The sequence below is a fragment of the Oncorhynchus clarkii genome, chromosome 9, assembly GCF_045791955.1.
Source record: "Oncorhynchus clarkii lewisi isolate Uvic-CL-2024 chromosome 9, UVic_Ocla_1.0, whole genome shotgun sequence".
Taxonomy (NCBI): Eukaryota; Metazoa; Chordata; class Actinopteri; order Salmoniformes; family Salmonidae; genus Oncorhynchus; species Oncorhynchus clarkii.
The window spans coordinates 50,346,000-50,368,528 of record NC_092155.1 but is presented as its reverse complement, the minus strand read 5'-3'; the positions used below and the strand labels follow the sequence as shown (position 1 = coordinate 50,368,528).

Below are 22,529 nucleotides of genomic sequence, written 5' to 3'. Positions count from 1 at the left end.
CAAAACAACCGGGAACTCGGAAATCTCCGACTCCTTGAGTTCAGGACAACTGGGAACTCAAAAAAAAAAAAATCACTAGCTGCGACTGGGAAAAATATTTTTGAATGTCATCTATTTAGAATTCCAATTTGGGAAATCTGGCCTCTTTCTCGAGCTTGGACTTTCCGACATGAAGATCACTGACGTCATTACTTGGTTTTTCTAAGTTCCCAGTTGTCTTGAACGCATTGAACGCATCACAAACGCAACCCAAGGAAAACTGTTATTGTTCCCTTCATTGCATGACATACCATTTTTTTCCTATCATCTGGCAAATCTCAGTTTTTGACGAGACTTACTTTATGACCAAAATGTTCCCATTTACACATTGTAGTACATTTTGACACTAAAATACATGTTTCTGACTCATATAATCAATGTTACAGGCCGTTTTCAAATGAAAAGGTTGCTTTTTAGGAGCAGTCACTCTTTAATGCTGTCATGGTTTTCCCATTTCTAACTAAGTTTAACATCTTCATAGGGGGTTCATATTGATGGCTCGATTGTCTCATCATCATGAGAGTAGTCCAATTTCTTGTGAATCTTGGGACAGGGGCAGTGGAGCACACCATATTTGAAAGAGAATCCAATGAAATACTGTAACAGGGGTAAATGGAAACATATTGCAGTAAGTGGGTTGAATGGAACAATAAATACATTATGTTAGTTAGATGTGATATTATATGTCAAATCACAGTATTTGAAGACATCAAATGGATAAACCATACATATTATGTGATGCTTCATACTTTACGTAAATTTGAAATTGCTGAATTTAATATTTTGATGACAATTGTCTGCGCTAACACCAGATGACCACAAGATATCGCAATTTCATAAGACACAAACAGTTAGGAGTTTGGGAAAGGAGTGGAGCAAACTCACCTTGGCCAAGGTGAATTTGTGAATGTTTATCTTTGATTTACTTTATAGAAAGAAATATATCACCTGTAGTTCTTAGAGCTACTCTGTTTGTACTAAAAACACTTTACCATTATAAAATACACTTGAGGCATTTATTCACAATATAGGACATGCAGACAAACAGAAAAACAGTTAGACAAGATTATTTTATTATGTGGACAAGAGACAAACATTGATTGACTTTTTGGTTACGTCATATAAGCTAATTCATTTTTTACAGGTAAAAAGTGATCAAGATATGTAGTACTTGATTCTTACTAGCGGGAACGCGCCTGTTGGGAACGAGTGCAGTTTCCTGGGTGCGTGAAAGCGTCACACAGGACAGACAATGAAGTGGTTAGCTGGCGGTGTGGCGAGTATGAGAAGATAAATTACAGCAGGTTGGTTGGCTGGCGTTGTCGCAAACGAGGGAATTAAAGTGTTTTATGAGGACACACAGATAACTGGAATACCTGTGTTGATATCATTTGGGATATAGGGGAGTGCGAAGGAGACGAGGGCAGCCCCGCGAGGGCAAGTGTGTGCTGCTGTGGCGGTCCTGCTAGCGAAAGATGAACAAGCACCACCGAGTGCCGAGCAACCGAACTCTGAGCTCCGTGGAGGTGAAGAGCAAGGTGCGTTGCTTGCAATATTAGCTAGCTAATTGCCAGTATAAAACAGCTACTATGTAACTATTGTATGAGTTATTGAAGGCTCATAGCTTGCTACTTACAAATGATGGCAAAATTAGCCTGCTAAGTGGCTTGTCAGCAAGTTATGTTGTAATTCAATTGTCTCGTCTGCGCCAGCTAACGTTAGCTGTACCAGTTTGCTTGCTAGCTAACGCGTTAGTTTGCCAGCCAGTGATCTGTCCAGCGAACGAACAAGTGTCAAATGTGGATTGGTGTGAGGAAGATATGTGTTGTTATCTAATGCATGGATGGATGCTTTAACACATTGTCTTATTTGTACGAATTAAATTATTACGCCGTGGTCGGAACCCTGTCAAAAGCTTTGGAGATTAGGCAATGTTGTGACTATCCAGCCACCAACGTAATGAGCGAATACTTGTCAACGAACCACATATTGCTGTGGAGTGAGTTTGGACAATGTTACACACTTTTATATGATCTGATTGGGTGAATGTTTGTTTACAATGAACTAACTAAAATAAGCATATTGAACAAGCTTCAAAAGCATCTGAGACACATCTGTGATTGCACCGCTTACTGTCTGGTTGTTAATTAGGTTTGCTAATCGTTTATGAAGGTTGTTGGCCTAGAACGCTGACAAGTCATTCAGCTGTTTATAGTGCCGTGCGCAGGTGCCAAAGGCATAAGGGATCTTGGTTCCTTCCGCATAGGATTGCTAATAGTAAACAAAGTAATTGCGCAGTTTAGGTATATATTTCATACTTCTAAATAGATACATTTTCCATTATTGGGATCATCCCAAAATGTAATATCCAGTGTCACTATTGGAATGTCAAATAATAGTAGTAGTAGTGGTAATAATAATGCAGGGGTCCCTTCAACCATTCAAAACACGAACTTTTTCATCAGCACATGTTATGAGATGTTGTCAAGACTACAGACATTAGTCTCATGAAAAGGATCAAGGTGGTACCAATCCCCAGTATCCCAATGTGTTTGTAGTCTTCAGCCTGATTAGACAATGGGGTGCTAATCAACCGTACAAACTCAGTCCCCCGCACTGTGCAGCGGTAACCACAACACTGCTAGTCGCTGGGGGCACCTTCGTAATGCAAAAAAGGGACGGGAGGGTCCAACCCTTGTCTTTCAACTCCAATGTTACACTTAAGGAACAGGCATTGCTCCAACCATGTCGAACAAAACATGTTTTGTGGTAAACTGCTCTCACTAATAGAGTACCACCAACAAGAGTTACTGTGACCAGTGTAATTGATTTGGTAGATTTCAGATCAGTATTTTTCCTATTGATGTGACAGAGATGGGTGTGTGAGTCCCTATTTCTATAATTATAGACTGCTATGACGTACACAGGCACAATCACACCCACATCTGCATTTTGAACATTTTAATTGGTGCACAGATTGTACTCATTTTCACACATACAAGCCAAAGACACATAATCAGAATTTGTACTAAATGAGTGATGCTCTGGTCTTCAAGACTCTACCTATCACATAGTGGTCATGAGTCAATTGGTTGAGATTTATTTGTTAAAAGGTTTAATTTTGTCTTTACTCTTATAAACCATAGAAACACATTGAATAACACATTCATAAATGGCAAACAATAATACATCGTAAGGTCTTGAAGTGTCTGTCCTATATCAATGAGGTATAAGAGCTCAGGAAATATTGTAGTTTTTTTGGACACATATATTTAACCCCTTTGTTTGTTTGCACAAAACTACCTGTATACAGTGCATTCGGAAAGTATTCAGAGCCCTTGACTTTTTCCACGTTGTTACGTAACAGCTTTATTCTAAAATTGATTAAAAAAATTCCCTCAATGTACACACAATACCCCATAATGACAAAGCTAAAACAGGTTTTTAGAAATGTATGCATAATTATTCAGACCCTTTACTCAGTACTTTGTTGAAGCACCTTAGGTAGCGATTACAACCTCGAGTCTTCTTGGGTATGACGCTACAATCTTGGCACACCTGTACTTGGGGAGTTAATCCCATTTCTCTCTACAGATTCTCTCAAGCTCTGTCAGGTTTGATGGGGAGCGTCTACACAGCTTTTTCAGGTCTCTCCAGAGATGTTTTGAACGGGTTCAAGTCTGGAAAATTCAGGAAATTTAGAGACTTGTCCCGAAGCCACTCCTGCAATGTCGTGGCTGTATACTTAGGGTCGTTGTCCTGATGAAGGTGAACCTTCACCCCAGTCTGAGGTCCTGAGCACTCTGGAGCAGGTGCATCTTTCCCTCGATCCTGACTGGTCTTCCAGTCCCTGCCGCTGAAAAACATCCCCACAGCATGATGCTGCAACCACCGTGATTCACTGTAGGATGGGTGCCAGGTTTTGTCCAGACGTGATGCTTGGCATTCAGACCAAAAAGTTCAATCTTGGTATCATCAGACCAGAGAATCTGGTTTCTCATGGTGATGGTCTTTAGGTGACGTTTGGCCAACTCCAAGCGGGCTGGCATGTGCATTTTTACTGAGGAGTGGCTTCCGTCTGGTCACTACCATAGAGGAACTCTGGAGCTCTGTCAGTGACCATCGGGTTCACCTCCCTGACCAAGGCCCTTGTCCCCCAATTGCTCAGTTTGGCCGGGCAGCCAGCTCTAGGAAGAGCCTTGGTGGTTCCAAACTTATTCCATTTAAGAATAATGGAGGCCACTTAGGGACCTTCAATGCTGCAGAAATGTTTTGGTACCATTTCCCACATCTATGCCTCGACATAATCCTGTCTCGGAGCTCTACGGACAATTCCTTCGACCTCATGGCTTGGTTTTTGCTCTGACATGCACGGTCAACTGTGAGACCTTCTATAGACAGGTGTGTGCCTTTCCAAATCATGGACAATCAATTTAATTTATCACAGGTGGACTCCAATCAAGTTGAATAAACATCTCAATGATGATCAATGGAAACAGGATGCACCTGAGCTCTATTTCGAGTCTCATAGCAAAGGGTCTGAATAGTTATGTAAGTAAAGTAATTCTGTGTTATTTTTATTACATTTGCTAAAATGTCTAAACATGTTTTCGCTTTGTAATTATCGGGTGTTGTGTGTAGTTTGACGAGGGAATAAAGAATATTAGAATAAGGCTGTAATGTGGAAGAACTGAAGTGGTCTGAATACTTTCTGAAGCACTGTACTACCATTCGTTTGTATAACTTACCTTTAGACGAGTCCTGTGACACTTGTAGTGGTCGTGGAGAGAACACCACCATTTTTTAGGGATGTCTCATGGTCTGACAAACACCTCTGTAGCTCGGCCACCTTCCACCGCAGATGCGAAAGGTCAATATAAGCGGATGCGGTGCATTGAGATGCAGCCGTGCTTATTAAACTGACCAATTTTGCTGGGGATTTTTTTATGTTACTGAAACAGAACAAAAATATGAACTCAACATGTAAAGTGTTGGTCCCATGTTTCATGAGCTGAAATAAGATATTCCAGAAATGTTCCGTCCTCACAAATAGCTTATTTCTCAAATTCTGTGCACAAATTTGTGTACACCCCTAGTAGTGAGCGTTTCTCCTTTACCAAGATAATCCATCTACCTGACGGGTGTGGCATATGAAGAAGCCAATTTAAACTGCATGATCATTAAACAGGTACATGTTGTGCGGGGACGAAAGGCCACTCTAAAATGTCCAGTTTTGTCACAACACAATGCCACAGATGTCTCAAGTTTTGAGGGAGAGTGTAATTGGCATGCTGACTGCAAGAATGTCCACCAGAGCTGTTGCCAGAATTTAATGTTAATTTCTCTACCATAAGCCGCCTCATGTCGTTTTAGATATTTTTTTTTTTATATATAATGCGTCCAACCGGCCTCACAACAGCAGACCACATGTAACCACGCCAGCCCAGGACCTCATATTTTTGTAAAGTGTAGATTTTACTTATTCCAACCACTGTGTAATGTTTTTCTGCTTTGTCAAAACTGTTTGCTGCAAAATTTTTCTACAAACACCAAGGTCATTATCCTAACTCCTATCCAATATTTTAACTGTGGTCTGTCTCTGTCTGTCTGTTCACATTCCTATATGTCCCAGTTTGGGGCCGAATTCCGTCGGTTCTCCCTGGACCGGTCGAAGCCGGGCAGATTTGATGAGTTCTATGGACTCCTGCAGCACGTGCACCGGATACCCAACGTGGACCTGCTGGTGGGTTACGCCGACGTCCACGGCGACCTGTTGCCAATAAACAACAATGACAACTACCACAAGGCCATCTCTGTGGCTAGCCCGCTGCTACGGCTCTTCCTGCAGAGGAAAGGTAAGAAAGGATCAATCAAATTTATTTTACATCCAAAAGCAAGCAATGCTGGGGCAGGAGCACAGTGTCTACGAAACACTGCCTTGAAGGTAGGAACACAGGAAGAAACCTAGAAAGGAACCAGGCTCCGAGGGGTGGCCAGTCCTCTTCTGGCTATACCGTGTAGAGAAGGATCGCACAGAGCCAGGGGCAGGTCATCATGGGGCAGAGGGAAGGATTATTTTTCAATGTTTTTTTTGTAACTTTTTACTGCTACTTGAACTTCTTCTATGGTGATTGTAGTGAATTGTTTACTTGATATAAAAAAAAACAAGCTCTGTAATGTGAGATTCAAATCTAATTTTATTAGTCACATGTGCTGAATACAACAGGTGACAGTGGAATGCTTACTTACGAGCCCCTAACCAACAATGCTGTTTAAAAAAAATACGGATAAGAAATAAAAGTAACAAGTTATTAAAGAGCAGCAGTAAAGTAACATTAGCGAGACTATATACAGGGGGGTACAGTGTCAATGTGCGGGGGTATTGGTTAGTTGAGGTAATATGTATATATAGGTTGAGTTATTAAAGTGACTATGCATAGCTGATAACCGAGAGTAGCAGCGGGCCGGGGGGGGGCAGGCAATGCAAATATTCTAGGTAGCCATTTGATTACCTGTTCAGGAGTCTTGTGGCTTGGGGGTAGAGGCTGTTTAGAAGACTCTTGGACCAAGCAACTTGGATGGCAGGAAGCTTGGCCCCAGTGATGTACTGGGCCGTTCGCACTACCCTCTGTGTAGTGCTTTGTGGTCGGAGGCCGAGCAGTTGCCATACCAGGCAGTGATGCAACCAGGATGCTCTCGATGGTGCAGCTATAGAACCTTTTGAGGATCTGAGGACCCATGCCAATCTTTTTAGTTTCCTGAGGAGGAATAGGCTTTGTTGTGCCCTCTTCACGACTGTCTTGGTGTGTTTGGACCATTCTAGTTTGTTGGTGATGTGGACACCAAGGAACTTGAAGCTCTCAATCTGCTCCACTGCAGCCCCGTCGATGAGAATGGGGGTGTGCTCAGGCCTCTTTTTCCTATAGTCCACAAACATCTCCTTTGTCTTGATCACATTGAGGGAGAGGTTGTTGTCCTGGCACCACACTGCCAGGTCTCTGACCTCATCCCTATAGGCTGCCTCGTTGTTGTCGGTGATAAGGTCTATCACTGTTGTCATTGGAGTGGGTCTAGGGGTTTCTGGGATAATGGTGCTGATGTGAGCCATGACCAGCCTTTCAAAGCACTTCATTGCTACAGTTGTGAGTGCTACGGGTTGGCAGTTATTTATGCAGGTTACCTTAGTGTTCTTGGGCACAGGCTGCTTAAAATTTGTTGGTATTACAGACTCGGAGAGGTTGAAAATGTCAGTGAAGACACTTTCCAGTTGGTCAGCGCATGCTCACCGTACACGTCCTGGTAATCTGTCTGGCCCTGAGGCCTTGTGAATGTTGACCTGTTCAAAGGTTTTACTCACATCTGCTGCGGAGAGCGGGATCACACAGTCTTCTGGAACAGCTGGTGCTCTCATGCATTTTTCAGTGTTATTTGCCTCACAGCGAGCATAGAAGTAGTTTAGGTTATCTGGTTGGCTCGTGTCACTAGGCAGCTCTCGGCTGTGTTTCACTTTGTAGTCTGTAATAGTTTGCAAGCCCTGCCACATCGGACGAGCGTCAGAGCCGGTGTAGTACGATTCGATCTTAGTCCTGTATTGACGCTGTGCCTGTTTGATGGTTCGTTGGATGGCATAGCGGGATTTCTTATAAGTGTCTGGTTTAGAGTCCTGAAAACGGCAGCTCTAGCCCTTAGCTCAGTGCGGATGTTGCCTGTAATCCATGGCTTCTGGTTGGGATATGTACATACGGTCACTGTGGGGACGACGTCATTGATGCACTTATTGATGAAGCCAATGACTGATGTGGTGTACTCCTCAGTGCCATCAGAGGAATCCCGGAACATATTCCGTCTGTGCTAGCGAAACAGTCCTGTAGCTTAGCATCTGCTTCATCTGACCACTTTTTTTATTGATATAGTCACTGGTGCTTCCTACTTTAATTTTTGCTTGGAAGCAGGAATCAGGAGGATATAATAATGGTCAGATTTGCCAAATGGAGGGCAAGGGGGAGCTTTGTATGCATCTGTTTGTGGAGTAAAGGTGGTCCAGAGTATTCTCCCCCCCCCTTTGGTTGCACTTTTAACATGCTGATAGATATTTGGTATTAAGGATTTAAGTTTCCCTGCATTAAAGTCCCCGGCTACTAGGAGTGGCGCCTCTGGGTGAGCCTTTTCTTGTTTGCTTATGGCGGAATACAGCTCATTCAATGCTGTCTTAGTGCCAGCCTCCGTCTGTGGTGGTATGTGAACAGCTATGAAAAATACAGATACTCTCTAGGTAGATAGTGTGCTCCACAGCTTATCTTGAGATACTCTACCTCAGGTGAGCAATAGCTCAATACTTCCTTAGATATCGTGCACCAGCTGTTAATTACAAAAATACCAATTCCGCTGCCCCTTGTCTTTCCAGCTGCCACTGTTCTATCCTGCCGGTACAGCGTAAAACCTGCCAGCTGTATGTTGATAGTGTCGTCTTTCAGCCACTACTCAGTGAAGCATAAGATAGATATATATTACAGTTTTGAATGTCCCGTTGGTAGTTTAATCTTGCACGTAGGTCGATTTTATTCTCCAAAGATTGCTCGTTTGCTAGCAGAATGGAAGGAAGTGAGGGTTTAGTCGATCGCCTACGAATTTTCAGAAGGCTGCCCGCCCTCTGGCCCCTTTTTTCTCCGCCGACTCTTCATGCAAATCACGGGGATCTGGGCCTGTTCCCGAGAAAGCAGTATATCATTCGCGTTGAGCTCGTCAGACTCATTAAAGGGAAAACAAGGATTCTGCCAGTCCGTGGTGAGTAGTTGCAGTCCTGTTGTCCAGAAGTTATTTTCGGTCATAAGAGACGGTAGAGGAAACATTATGTAACAAATGTAATAAATAAGTTAAAAACAAACAAAAAAACACAATCGGTCAGCCTCCTTCTCCGACTCCATTGTTAGATTCCATGTGTGTAATGCCACAGTCTTACGTCCATCTCCTAAATCTCTGTGCTTTTTTTGTTGCATTTTAGCTAACCCTTTTTCTAACCTTAACTTAATTATCCTAACCTTCCATGTTAATTATCATAACCTGCTTAACTTTTCCTCAACCTGCTACAAAAAGTCAATTTTGACAAGCTGTACCCTTTTAGACAAAACAAATGTTTTCTCTTACTTCATGTAGCTAACACATTCATGCTTCGCTTATTCTTATTCCTCTCTGATACTGTTGCCCAAACAACATGCTGATTTAGACCTACACCAGCACTGGTATCAGGATGAATTAGCTAGCTACATTTGCTCGGACTCAGTACATTTATTAGCTAGCTGACTGGCTAGCAAGCTAACTACCGGTTAGCATTAGCCGTTGATATGATTTATTTTAGCCACAACTTGCTAAGAAAATACAAACTAGCTGTTTGCAGACTGTAAGATACAAAAACTAATAGTGTAAATATAGAATGTGTGTGGATTTATATTAAGAAGCGAAGTGGAAAGCAGCATCGTTGTCATCAAATCGAGCTTTATTTATACAGCACATATCAGACATGGAATGCAACGTAATGTGCTTTCCATGAAGAAACTGAAAATAAAAGCTGAAATATTTACTACACAACAAACATAAGATAAAAAAAATCTAAATGACACGAACTGAACAATTTAAAAATCACCCTAAGGAAAAGCAAAGCTAAAGATGTTTGAAGTTCTCTCTTTAATAATACAAAAAAAAAAGGTCAACAGTTTCAGCCCCCAAGTTCTCTGGCAGGCTTTTCCAGAGGCTGGGTGCATAGTAGCTCAAAGGCTGCCTCCATGCTTCTTGGGCCTAGGCTTTGGGATGGTTAAAAGGCCAATGCCAGAGGAGCTGAGGGACTTACTTGAAAGCATGTCTGACATGTATAGGGGTGCACAATCCTGGATTGATTTAACAACCAATAGAAGAATCTTAAAATTAATTCTACGACTCCGTCAGCCAGTGCAGAGAACTTAAAACCGGTGTGATGTGATCTCCTGGTCTTGGTCAGTACCCTTGGTCCAGCATTCTGTATGGTTTGCAGTTGATCAATGGCTTTCTTGGGTAGACCAGACAGGAGAGCCTTACAGTAGTCAAGCCTGCTTGTAATAAAAGCATGGATGAGTCTCTCTGTATCAGCCTGAGAGAGAAACGGCCAAACCGTGGCAATGTTCCTCAGTTGGTAAGAAGTTATTTTGGTCACATTCCTAATGTGTGATCCCAAATTTTGTTCAGAATCTAAAATTACACCTAGGTTTTTTTTACCTCGTGTCTTGTTTTTATTGCCTGTGAATTCAGATGTGTGCGTCTAGATTCTCTCTCGGCTTTGGCTCCAACAATAAGTACCTTGGTCTCGTCTTGATTTAGCTGACGGAAGTTGTGAGCCATCCATGTATTTAAATCACTAGTATAAGAATTTATCTGTGGAGCTAAAATCAGGGAAATTCAATGCTGTGCTTTCCAATAATGCTGTCAAAGGGGTAACATATGTAAACTGAACTGTACCGGACCTGAAGTCGAACCTTGTGGAACACCTTATGTGATATGTATTTTCTGTGAATTATGTTCACCAAGGTTGACAAACTCTCACCCTGTTAAATAGGTCCTAAACCAATTTAGAACTAGACCGGAGAGGCCAACCCACCTCTCCAGTCTGTCCAGAAGAACATCATGGTCAACCGTGTCAAATGCAGCACTTAAATCTAAGAGTACGAGGACAAAGAGCTGTATGGCATCTGTGTTGGCTATAAAGTAATTTACCACTTTAACTAAGGCTGTCTTTGTGCTGTGGTGGGCACGAAAACCATATATATATTTTTTTAAATACACTTGGCACTTAAATATTTTAGCTATTTGAACATCAATTTTGCTTAAGAATGGAAGGTTGGAGATTGTCAAATTGCTAAGAGCTGAAGAATCTAAATTACTTTTCTTCAGAAGGGGTTTCACCATTTTTAGTGCAGTGGGGAAAGTGCCTGAGAACAGAGAGTGATGTAACAGTGGCTTGCACTTCTTCAGATATGCAATTAAAAACTTTTGAAGTAGGTGGAGGGGATAGGATCAATAAGGCAGGTAGAAGGCTTAAGTTGTGATATCTCTTTCCTGAGCATGTCTGTGTCAATCAGCGAAAATAAATCCATAGTGCCTTTGTGTGGTAGGCTCGGGCACATATCATCAAACTTCTCATCAGTTCTTGCTTGACTGATACCCAGCCTAATGTTGGTTATCTTATCTCTGAAATATGCCGCAAACTCATCACATTTAGATGTGGAGGAAAGTTCACACAGGTTTGCAGGGGTAGGATTTGATCAGGACATCAATGGTCGAGAAGAGCACTCAAATTATTAATAGTGATCAAGTTATAAAAAGGAGCCCGTCTGGCATTTTGAATTTTTTAATTTCTCCACTTCATCAACATATTGTTGCATCTGCTGCATTTATCATGCAGACTGAAAAGGGAACGATCAGCCAATGATCTCGTGGTCCAGCCACTGAGGTATAATAAGAACTGGAGACTGCGTCCAAAATATCTGACTGTTTAAGGTCATCTACTGATGTTCGCAAATACCAATTCATGGGCCGTCTACATCCGGGTTGCATCTGGTTTATACGGACCAACATTGCATGCTCACTAGCACTCATTGCGCACAGGGAGCAGTGAGAGCAGCAACAACATCACGTCATCCAAAAACATGGCCGACATTAGATGAATATAACATTTTCATATCTTTGGCTGTGAAGGCTGGATTTGATAAGATCCTGGCCCCTTGGGGTCGAGCAAGAACAACAACTGTGCTCCTTGAATGATGGGGCAGGCTTGGTGAGAGCGAGACGGCTCAAGTAGTGTTTAACAAGCCTAACATTTGAAATGGTTTATAGAAGATAAAGTAAAAACCCAAACTGGTATGTGCATCAACACCATTTATATAGTAAAATACGGAATACTGCCCAGCCCTAATTTAGCCTACTGTCTCACTATGGTACTATAGCATTTTGTACATTTTGATAGTCGTTGAACAATGAATTAGGCCTAGTTGTATGTGTGTCCATTCAGTAAGTTTTTCAATGTGATAATTGCTGTTTTTAGTATGGGTGTTGAACTCCGTCTTTAGTCCTTTTTGTCATAATTGAGTGTTCAGTGCAATCTGGTCAATCCAGAGAGACTGGGGCTGTGGGGGGTGAGTCTAAGCTGTCTCGATGTGCCATATGACCTATAGATGCTAAGCGTCTTTGTCAAGAGGGGATTACAGGGGTCGCTGTGTCACGCTGTGTGGGCCCTGTGTTTCAATTACATGCTAGACACTAACGTCTTTGGCTGCAGCAACTCACCCCTCAAACACACGCACACACACTCTTGAAATCTTTGCCCACCGCCTTTACCCAAGAGTGTAGGAAGCAGTTCATTCTGACTGCCTAGTAGTGCTGAGCGGTTAGTGCTTTTTATTATTTGAATGTTTTTACATTTAACGTGGGTTAAATGCTGTAACACAGAATAAAACAATTAATACAATTCCCAGCTTATCACTTATTAACCATTATTTATTCCTTTAATAAAATATTTTAGTTGTATTTGTTTTATTTGACCTGGAGTCATTATCTCATCTCTATAGATCTGCTGCCTATGCTGTCTGACAAAATCACTATTTTACTAGTTCTTCAAAGTAAATAAGGCATGACTGCTGAATACCTACTATGAATCGCTTAGATCGTGTATTTACAGGTAGAGATGCCTCGCGAAGCAACTGTTCTTCATCCCTGTCGATCACACATTCTTTTGTCTCTTCTCTCCCTTTCCATGTCTGCCCCACACTAACCTAACATAGCAGGAGTGAAAGAAACACAGACTGGATAAGTAGGCACGCAATGGATTATGGCCGTTGTCGTTAATTATCACATTTTCTGCCCTTAAACTACGTAGAATTTTGGCCTGTTGGCACGGTTACATCGCACAGTTTGGAATTGATCTGATGAATCTTTAGGGAAATTTGTCATTGAGCTGAACGAAATGGAATTCAAATAATTTAACTATATTGGTCAATTTGTTGTTTTAAAAATGTCACTTAATACTCAACACTACTGCATGGCCATCGGAAGTTGTATGGACGTGGGTCTATGTATTGTCTTTTACTAATGGTTTCTGGACTGCTAGGCTAAATGATGGTAGGGTTCTTAATATCAAATGACGATGGCTGTATCAGCGTTGTCTCTTTCTCTGGGCTCAGTCTGTGTTAGGATGTAAAGAGCAGGTTGTGCTCTTTGGCTGCCTGTTGCTGTCTTTACTCCCCCTCTGCAGTTTGGGACTTCTTTCTAGGCTGTAAGTTTGTTTGAGAAGAACTCATGGGGTTTATAAAAGAGCTGTATGTGTTTAGCCAGAATGTTTTCCCTCCAGCCATGGCTGACCTTGACATTGTGGAAGTAAACTAGACTTTTTTTAAGCAAGTGGCAGACTTTTTTTCTTTAAATCCAGATTAAGAATAAAGTTGTCGTTGTATTGATGTTTTGATGAGCTATGTGGAATATTGTACATGTTGATGGGGATTCTGTGGAATATGTGTGGAGTTAATGTATTGGCAACACACATTTTAAATTTGCAGGGTATTCAAATAATCTGAATGAAAGATGTTCTTTGTATGTCCACGTGCCGTTTGTGGGCTTCAGATGTGGGGGTTGTTAACTTTTTGGACATGATATATTCTTGGGCAGTGTCCTTCTTTAGGCCTATTTGAGTTTGTGTCCAAATGATTGATTTCAGTATGTAAAGCTATTAATGATTAATTACCTAGTGATTCTCTCTTTCACTCACATGTTTTCCAATCAAAATCCTATTATTCCTAAACCTAAGTGTAAACCCTTAACCTAAGTCTTTGTCCTTGTGGGAGACCTGGGAAATGTCCCCATGAAGGTGAACTTCTTGTTTTGCTGTCCTTTTGTGGATTTCTGGTACATAATGAGGATCCTAATATAAAGACACATAGAAGAAGAAAAAAACACTTACTAGAAATGGTGGAAAAAATGTAGTTATCTATCGGGATTTAATTTCTGACAATGTATTGTTTTGAGAATATAGCAATAATTTGTGCCTTTTGGTTGTACTTGCACCAAAACTACAGTTTTTCATTCATACTGTAGCTTGTTCTCCATCTTTTTATATGGTGAGCCAACATGTTTTCAGCACTTTTATTTCCATGACTGATCAAAACTCTCTTGTCCCTCTGCAGCAGACATATGGTGAGCAATATGTTGGAACATCAAATCACAGTATCAAATCGCAATACACATAGAATAGTGATAATCGCAATACATATCGTATCGGTACCTAAGTATCGTAATAATATTGTATCGTGAGGTCCCTGGCAAATCCCAGCCCTGAATCTTACACAATGTCTGGACGGCTGTAGTGCAACCAGTCCCATGCCTGTTTACCTGTTGCCATGGTAGCCCTGAAGAGACCTGTGCACCATTGTATTAATGGCCCTGGGTATTGTTTAGGGATGATGGGAGCTGCAAAGCCTGCTGAGGAAATACCCACACAGACAACAAACAATGACAGTTTGTATACGTTTTTTTCTTTCTTCTGTCACTTGTGAAGTTAAAGGGTTATGTTTATGAATGACATACTGTTGCTTCGGCCTGCACGACAAATTGGTTGGAGTTAATGTGGTCAGTTGTGAAGCTGCTTTATTTGTTCTCAGTGCAGTATGTTCTGACATAGACTCCTATTGTTTTCTTTTTACTGAGCGAGACCAGCAGGAGAGCAGTGTGCCTTCCCCTACCGTCGCCATGTCATACAGGTACACTGTTTTTGCTGAGGTCAGTGTAACAGTGTTTTTATGGTGGTCAGCCAGAGAAAGAGAGCTGTACTCCTCTGTTCATCACTTAAACACTATTTAGATAATATGCTCTTCTTGGCTGGCGCTAGAGCGGCGCAAGTGTCAAACGTACGCCAGTTGCCGATTTCAGTCATGCAGAAACTAGCACTCTGGTATTTTCCACCCCTTTCGTAAGATTCTGCAATTTACCTGTCTAACATCAATTCGCTTGTGCTGAGGTGGGAGGGGTGGCAATATTTGAGGTGTGTCCTTAAAAACGAGCGCAAAAGTGACAACTTCATTCAGTGCGAATGGGGAAATTTAGCGGCAACGCTGTTGGTTATGGCATGGATTTTGACAGCGGAAGTGGTGCCTATCCAGTAGGGATGTGACAAATGAACAGTGTTGCATAACATTTAAATAGCAAAAAAAAGCATTGGTTTTCCGTTAAACAGACCTTCTCTGGAGATAGATTTGAAGCGCCATTGAACAGGCATTTTACTTGTCTGTAAAGGAATGCCGCTTTTGAAGTGGTACTGACGACCAGAACACTTAATCAAGTAATCTCAAGCTGCCTGTGCACAGACCACTCTATCCTAAAAAAATAGTTTTTTAAAGTTTGTTGAATACTGACATACCAAGACATTTTAGTAGAAAGAAAACACATCTTCCACTATGAATCAATTCCTAAGATTCAGTATTTTTTTTGAACGGAGGAGACTGATTAGTTGCCGTACTTCAGAGAAAACAAACACTTGTATCTTTCATAGCGAGCGAGAGAGGGGAAGGGCACAGTATAGGCATGTCTGCCACCAGGCAGATGGAGTCAGATCCATGCACTAGTCCTATGTGTCGCCAATCAAAAGCTGTATTTCGCAATGGAATGCTGCAGTTCACAATTCCTTGATAAAAAAAAAAAAATTATGTAATTTAATCCTTATTTTACCAGGTAAGTTGACTGAGAACACATTCATATTGATAGCTTTGACCTGGGGAAAGGTTAGGGGGAGAGGAGGGGGGATGAATGATCCAATTGGAACCTGGGGATGATTATGCGGCAATGATGTTATGAAGGCCAGATTTGAGAATTATTCAGGACACCGGGGTTAACTTGTGACTCTCAAACCCGGATCCGGGAGCGTAATCATAGCCTCAAACGAATTAGCATAACGCAGCGGACATAAATACCCCTAGTAACTTTTCCTATTCATGAAAATCGCAAATGAAATAAATATATCCAAACACAAGCTTAGCCTTTTGTTAACAACACTGTCATCTCAGATTTTCAAAATATGCGTTACAGCCAACGCTAGACAAGCATTTGTGTAAGTTTATCATGGCATAATGCTATGCTAGCTCTGCTGGCAGCAGGTAACATTTTCACGAAAATAAGAAAAGCAACCAAATTAAATAATTTACCTTTGAAGAACTTCGGATGCTTTCACTCAGGAGACTCCCAGTTAGATAGCAAATGTTCCTTTTTTCCCAAAATATTATTTTTGTAGGCGAAATAGCTCCCGTTTGTTCATCATGCTTGGCTGAGAATTCGACCGGAAAATGCTACCATTACAACGCCAAACTCTTTTCAAAATTAACTCCATAATATCGACAGAAACACGGCAAACGTTGTTTAGGATTCATCCTCAAGGTGTTTTTAACATATATATTCGATAATATATCCGTCGAGGCAATTGGTTTCTCATAAGAAGCGTTTGGAAAAATGGCTACCTCAGTATTTTACGCAAGATTTTCTGCGGGAGACATCATGTGACCACTTGCTAAATGTGGTCCCTTACGGCTATTCTTCAACATAAATGCGTAAAAAGACGTCACAATGCTGTAGACACCTTGGGGAATACGTAGAAAACGTAAGCTCATTCGTAGCTCATTCACAGCCATATAAGGAGTCATTGGCATGAGGCGGTTTCAAAAAATGCGGCACTTCCTGATTGGATTTTTATCTGGGTTTCGCCTGTAACATCAGTTCTGTTGCACTCAGACAATATCTTTGTAGTTTTGGAAACGTCAGTGTTTTCTATCCAAAGCTGTCAATTATATGCATAGTCGAGCATCTTTTCGTGACAAAATATCTTGTTTAAAACGGGAACGTTTTTTATCAAAAAATTAAAATACTGCCCCCTAGTCGTAAAAGGTTTTAACACACCTACTCTTATAGTAAGTGCCACGTGATCTTTAGTGACCACAGACTCGGGATGCCCGTTTAACGTCCCATCCGAAAGACGGCTTGCAAAGTCTCAACTTCAGTAAAGCAGTAACTTAACGTTAACGATCCCAATTGTGTTTAAACCTTCACACCTCTACCAACCAGCTGTGATGCATAGTGCCTGTGTACTCATGGAGCAATATTATAATTTTTTGCTTTTTGTTGTTGATTAAAAACAAAGCATTGCGTTCCCTCCCCTCAATGAAGGCTTTTTTTTTTTTTTTGGTCTTGCCCGCAGGTTAGAGTTTTTCATCATTAATCTTGTTCTGGAGGAGGCTCTGCAGAGTGGTCACTAGCTTGCACAGCTACTGTCATAAAATCTGATTTTAAATCTACCCTTAACCATATTGCTAACCCTAATGCCTAACCCTAACTTTTTAAACCTTAAAATTAAGACCAAAAAAACCCACTTGTTTTCATACATTTTTACAATATAGAGAATTTTGACTTTGCAGCTAAGCCCAGCTAGTAGAAATCGCTATGTTTTGCATCAAGGACAAGACTCATCCCAACAACTTGCAATGCATTTGCCATGTACCCATGATTGTCAAGAAAAGGGTTGGCTCGTGAGACCGCTTTGAAATATATCTTAATCACCAAAGCTTTATGAAAAGATCAAGTTTGGGAGCAGCAAAACAGTGAGCAGACATCCCCTTTTTATCTATGTACATTATTTTAGCCAGTTCCTGTTATTTTGGATGTGTGTAAAACCCCCTTCATGCAGGCTACATGCACATCATGGAATGAGAGATGAGATGATGCAGGTGACCCTGGTATTTAGAAACATTGAAGTTATTTTCCTTTAACAATTGCTTGTTTTCCTTTTCATTAGATTAAAAACCAAGCACTCAGTAGGTTACCCCTACTTGAAAGCTGGTTCAACAGCAATGCGTCGGGCGTCTTGCTTATCCAGGCCATGTATTAGCCAAGTAGCCTATCCATAAAAGGTTTCTCAAATGTCTTCTTCTGAGGCTTTTGCATTATTCACAATTCATAGGCCCTACCTGCATACTCCATTTTGCTTGTAGCTTATCCATACCAATTTCCAAAGCGCCTCTTGTCCAGTTAGCAAAGGTCCTACAAACATATTCAAATGATTCAGTCCTATAATGCCATAGCCCATCCACCATTGATATCTTGCTTACTGCGAACGTGCCTCGCACACCGCCTACAATACATTTAAGGGGAACCTAGTAGTATTTATTTATTTATTTATTTCTGTAGAAATGCAATGCATAAAGCCATGTGAATGGTCAAGCCCTCATCCCACCTACAACTTATTTATTAGTCGAAACACATCACTATCACACCACCGCCAGCTATTGCACCCATAATTCCCACTGTAAAAAATTGCTAAAATATTGTAGTGTGACCTTTAGCGCTATTACCTGCACTAAAATGTACCATTGAGTTAAGTTTGTTAATATAGAGCCCAATGTGTGTCCACCAGTGACCACAACTGTTTGAACCTCCTGGCCTCAGTGTGGTTACCTCCACCATCATTATCATTAATAAATGCAGACCTCTGTAGGGGACACCACTCTCAAATACAGTAGGTAAGCTTTGGTATGAGTTGTCACTGGAATGGGTTTGTCAGACAAGTGGAACACAGGGTTGTTGTAATAGAATTCATTGTTTATCTGTGTCTGTCATACAGAGCAGAACACTCCACCCTCGCTTCACCTTCTGTCCTGTCCTCACAGCATGAGACTGTCCAGGTTTCCATACTGATGGAACCCAGTTACTCAGGGAAGATGGGTGTGTTTTGTTCAACTGATGTCATCATTGCCATAGTTTCAATTATAAAAAGCACAAGGGTTTTTATGAGGGCAAGTGGAATTACTGTGCTGCTCGAGCAATGACTGGCAAAGTAATTAACTATGACTCAGAACAACACTACATAGTGTTTGCGTACATGATAGTCTACCCACACAGTAAAGCAATCAATGAAGCATGATAACTGAGTTTAAGGGTGACAGAGTAGGCAGAGCATGGAGACAGAGAAAAGTAATGAGAGATCAAAAAGAAGAGCAGTGAACAAGTGAGTGAAGAATGCAGTGTGGATGGAGGCAGAGTGAGGCCTTAGATGGGGGATGGGGAGCTGGAAGAGGAGGGGGCTTCATTGAGTGGAATGTGGCTAGCCTCTGATCACCACTGCTGGGCAGATTGAACAGGACAGCGTACCGTACACAAGAGTGGAGCCATGGGACAGGAGTTAGCTGGACCACCCCGCTAGGGAGGGAGGGAACAAGTACTAACTACTGCGGGACAGTGGAGAGGGAGATGACGGGGGGAGAGAAAGATAAACAAAATGACGCAAGGGATGAGGGACTGAATTGGCGGGAAAGTACAGGTGGTATTGTTTGCCATGTTGGTCAAAGGGCAGTGCTTTTATGTATTGTAGTACTGTACCAGCATTTAGAGAAGGTAGATTTCCTCCAAACGGACACTATCTGTTTGTAGGGCTGGGTGTTATCCTGATCACAATAGGCATATCTCCAACATTCATATCTTTGGATTTCATAATTCCTTGATATTTACACGGCTTCTCCACATACTACAGCCTCCCAGGGTAACACTCATTTGGCTGCTAATATCTCAAATGGAGCCTGTTGTTGTGCCACCCGAACATGTCCAATATAATTAAGGCTTATTCATATGCATAAATGCTAATTTACACGGTCCTATTGTTATCCATGATGTGACAGGGGAATTTGTCTCTATTGCCCAGCTCTAGTTACAGACAATGCCCTATGCAATGTATATCTGACTATACACTAACATTTCCTCTTCAGAGCCTAGATTAAAGTGACAGCCGAGCTCCCTGTCTTTGATGAACCCAAGGAGGATCAGACCGAGAGATGTGGTGTGAGAGAGAGAAATGTGTTCTGAGCCACACTAGCCCATGTGCCTGCTCCTCCTTCCCCTCTGTCCTCACCCCTCTCGCCATGGAGGCTGCGTGTAGCAGGCTGCAGCAGGAAACTGAAATACAGCACAGGCATGGTCCAGCATCACCAGCAGAAGTCAGTCAGACAACCGAGAGAGGCAGGATAGAGAGAACCAAGCCAGTGTGGATGTAAGGGACGGAGGGAGAAGGAGAGACTGTGAGAGGCAGGGAGAGACTGGGAGAGGCTGAGTCAGAAGTATGCCCCAAGAAGAACTCTGCCACCACTACTGAAGAAATTCCTAGTGTAAACAGTTGATGAGTGATAAATTGCTTGAACTTTTGGCCAATGCTGGGTGTGTTATTGTTAGAGGTGTGCCGACAAAACTAGTATTGTAACGGATATGGGCAATATTCTGGATACGATTATGATCCAACTTTTTTTTTTTTCAAATCCGTGATCGGAATGCATATTTCTTGACTTGACAAGTTTAAATAAAATAAAATTTGCACGTCAGTCAAGTGAGGTGCTACGTGGTCTAAACTCAACTGGCTAGTTTGCCTGTCTGTAAAGAGATGGGCGGGCTGTATCTTGCTTCTCTGATTGGAAAGTGAAGCTGTATTTCTCTGTCCACTTATTTCATAAATTCACCCAATCACTTTCACTTCTCTTATTCGGTCTGATCATTGACTGCTGCTGTCTCCTGTTAGCCTGCTACTAAGATGCAATCAAATGTCCAGGACGTTTGCTATCAAGCAATCAATGGGTCTTAATATCTAACAAACAGAGTGAGGGTAGGGAAAAAAATATCAAATGCGGACGTGCATTCTGACTCATAGCAACCACTGCAAGTTGAGGACACATAGACACAGGTCAGACCCTCACTGAACAACAAAAGAAAGGGAATATTGAATGATCCCCACTGATCCATTGCATCTCGCAACAACGTTTTCAACATACATGTGTAAAATGATAGTCTAGAAACTAAAGCTTTGGTTGTCTTCCTCTCAGACTTCCATGTCTTCTCCCTGGACCTCCTCAATGTCCACCTCTTAAACATCAGGCCTCATCAGGCCTCATCTCCACTGTCACTTTCCAACCTTGTTGAGGATGCCTCGTCAGGCTTAAAAAACTCAAATTTGCCCGGATGGCCACCAATTTTTCAACCCTTGTCTTGGTCAGCCTGTTGCATGCTTTGGTGTGTGTGTTCCCAAACAAGGACCAGTTGCGCTGAGGTGGCTGATGTTGGTGGGATTTGGAGGATGATGGAGGCAACAGGGGAATGAGCCTCAGCTCTACAAGTTCCTTCCACCAGGTGGCTGATGAGATATGTTGGCACGACTGCCATATTGCATCTCCATCCCAAAGCCCTTGCTTGGAAGTGCTAAGAACCTTGCCCTCATCCAGACCAAGGTGGCAAGACACGGTAGTGATGACACCATAGGCCTTGTTGATCTCTGCACTAGACAGGATGCTCTTGCCAGCATACTTTGGGTCCAACGTACGCTGCAGTATGTATGGGTCTTCACGCTTTTTGATGCATTTCAGAACTGCAGTTTCCTCTGCTTGGAGCAACAGTGAAGTGGGCAGGGCTATACAGATTTCTTCTCTTACATCTGCAAGCAGAGTCTGAACATCAGACAGGATGGCATTGTCTCCCTCAATCCGTGCAATGGCTACTGCTATAGGTTTCAGGAGTTTCCGGCTGCTTACCACACTCTCCCAAAATACATCATCCAGGAGGATCCTCTTGATGGGGCTGTCCATATCGAGAGACCGTGATATGGCCATTTCTTGGAAAGACTCCTTCCCCTCCAGGAGACGGTCAAACATGATGACAACATCACCCCGACAGGTGTTTCTGGGCAGCTTCAATGTGGTGCTCTTATTCTTCTCACTTTGCTTTGTGAGGTAGATTGCTGCTATAGCTTGATGACCCTTCACATACCTAACCATTTCCTTGGCTCTCTTATAGAGTGTATCCATTATTTTCATTGCCAAGATGTCCTTGAGGAGCAGATTCAATACATGAGCGGCATAGCCAATAGACCAAGCAGCCTTCATGTTCGCAGTGTTGTCTGTCACCAGTGCAAATACCTTCTGTGGTCCAAGGTCATTGATGATTGCCTTCAGCTCATCTTCAATGTAGAGACTGGTGTGTCTGTGGTCCCTTGTGTCTGTGCTCTTGTCGAATACTGGTAGAGAGGTGGAGATGATTCCCACGACCATTCGACCACCCATCAGAGATGATTGCAATACAGTCTGCTGTCTCTATGATTTGCTTGTCCTTCACTTGAACTCTGCATCCAGCAAATGAGTAGATCAAGCATGTCTGGTTGGAGGGGTGTATGCTGTGCGAAGAACATTCAGAAATCTCTTCCAATACACATTGCCTGTGAGCATCAGAGGTGAACCAGTTGCATACACAGCTTGAGCAAGACATTCATCAGCATTTATGACTACGTTCCTCCATTGAGTCAAAAATAATTTCTGATTCCAAGAGGACCATGAGCTGTTACCATCAATAAGGTGTCTGATAAATCATTTTCATCTCGAATAAAAGTACAGGGACTTTTGTCACAGGTTGCTTGT

At 42.0% G+C, this 22,529-nt stretch overlaps 1 protein-coding gene across 1 annotated transcript in view; it reads left to right on the top strand.

Moving 5' to 3' along the window:
• Positions 1–1,275: 1,275 nt before the first annotated feature.
• The window catches only part of LOC139416479 (partitioning defective 6 homolog beta-like), a 39,312-nt gene continuing 18,058 nt past the window's right edge, over positions 1,276–22,529 (top strand). The window contains exons 1-2 of the mRNA XM_071165113.1: positions 1,276–1,577; positions 5,672–5,894. Coding sequence (XP_071021214.1) covers positions 1,515–1,577; positions 5,672–5,894 — 286 coding nt within the window. The 5' untranslated portion in view covers positions 1,276–1,514. The remainder of the gene's footprint in view (positions 1,578–5,671; positions 5,895–22,529) is intronic.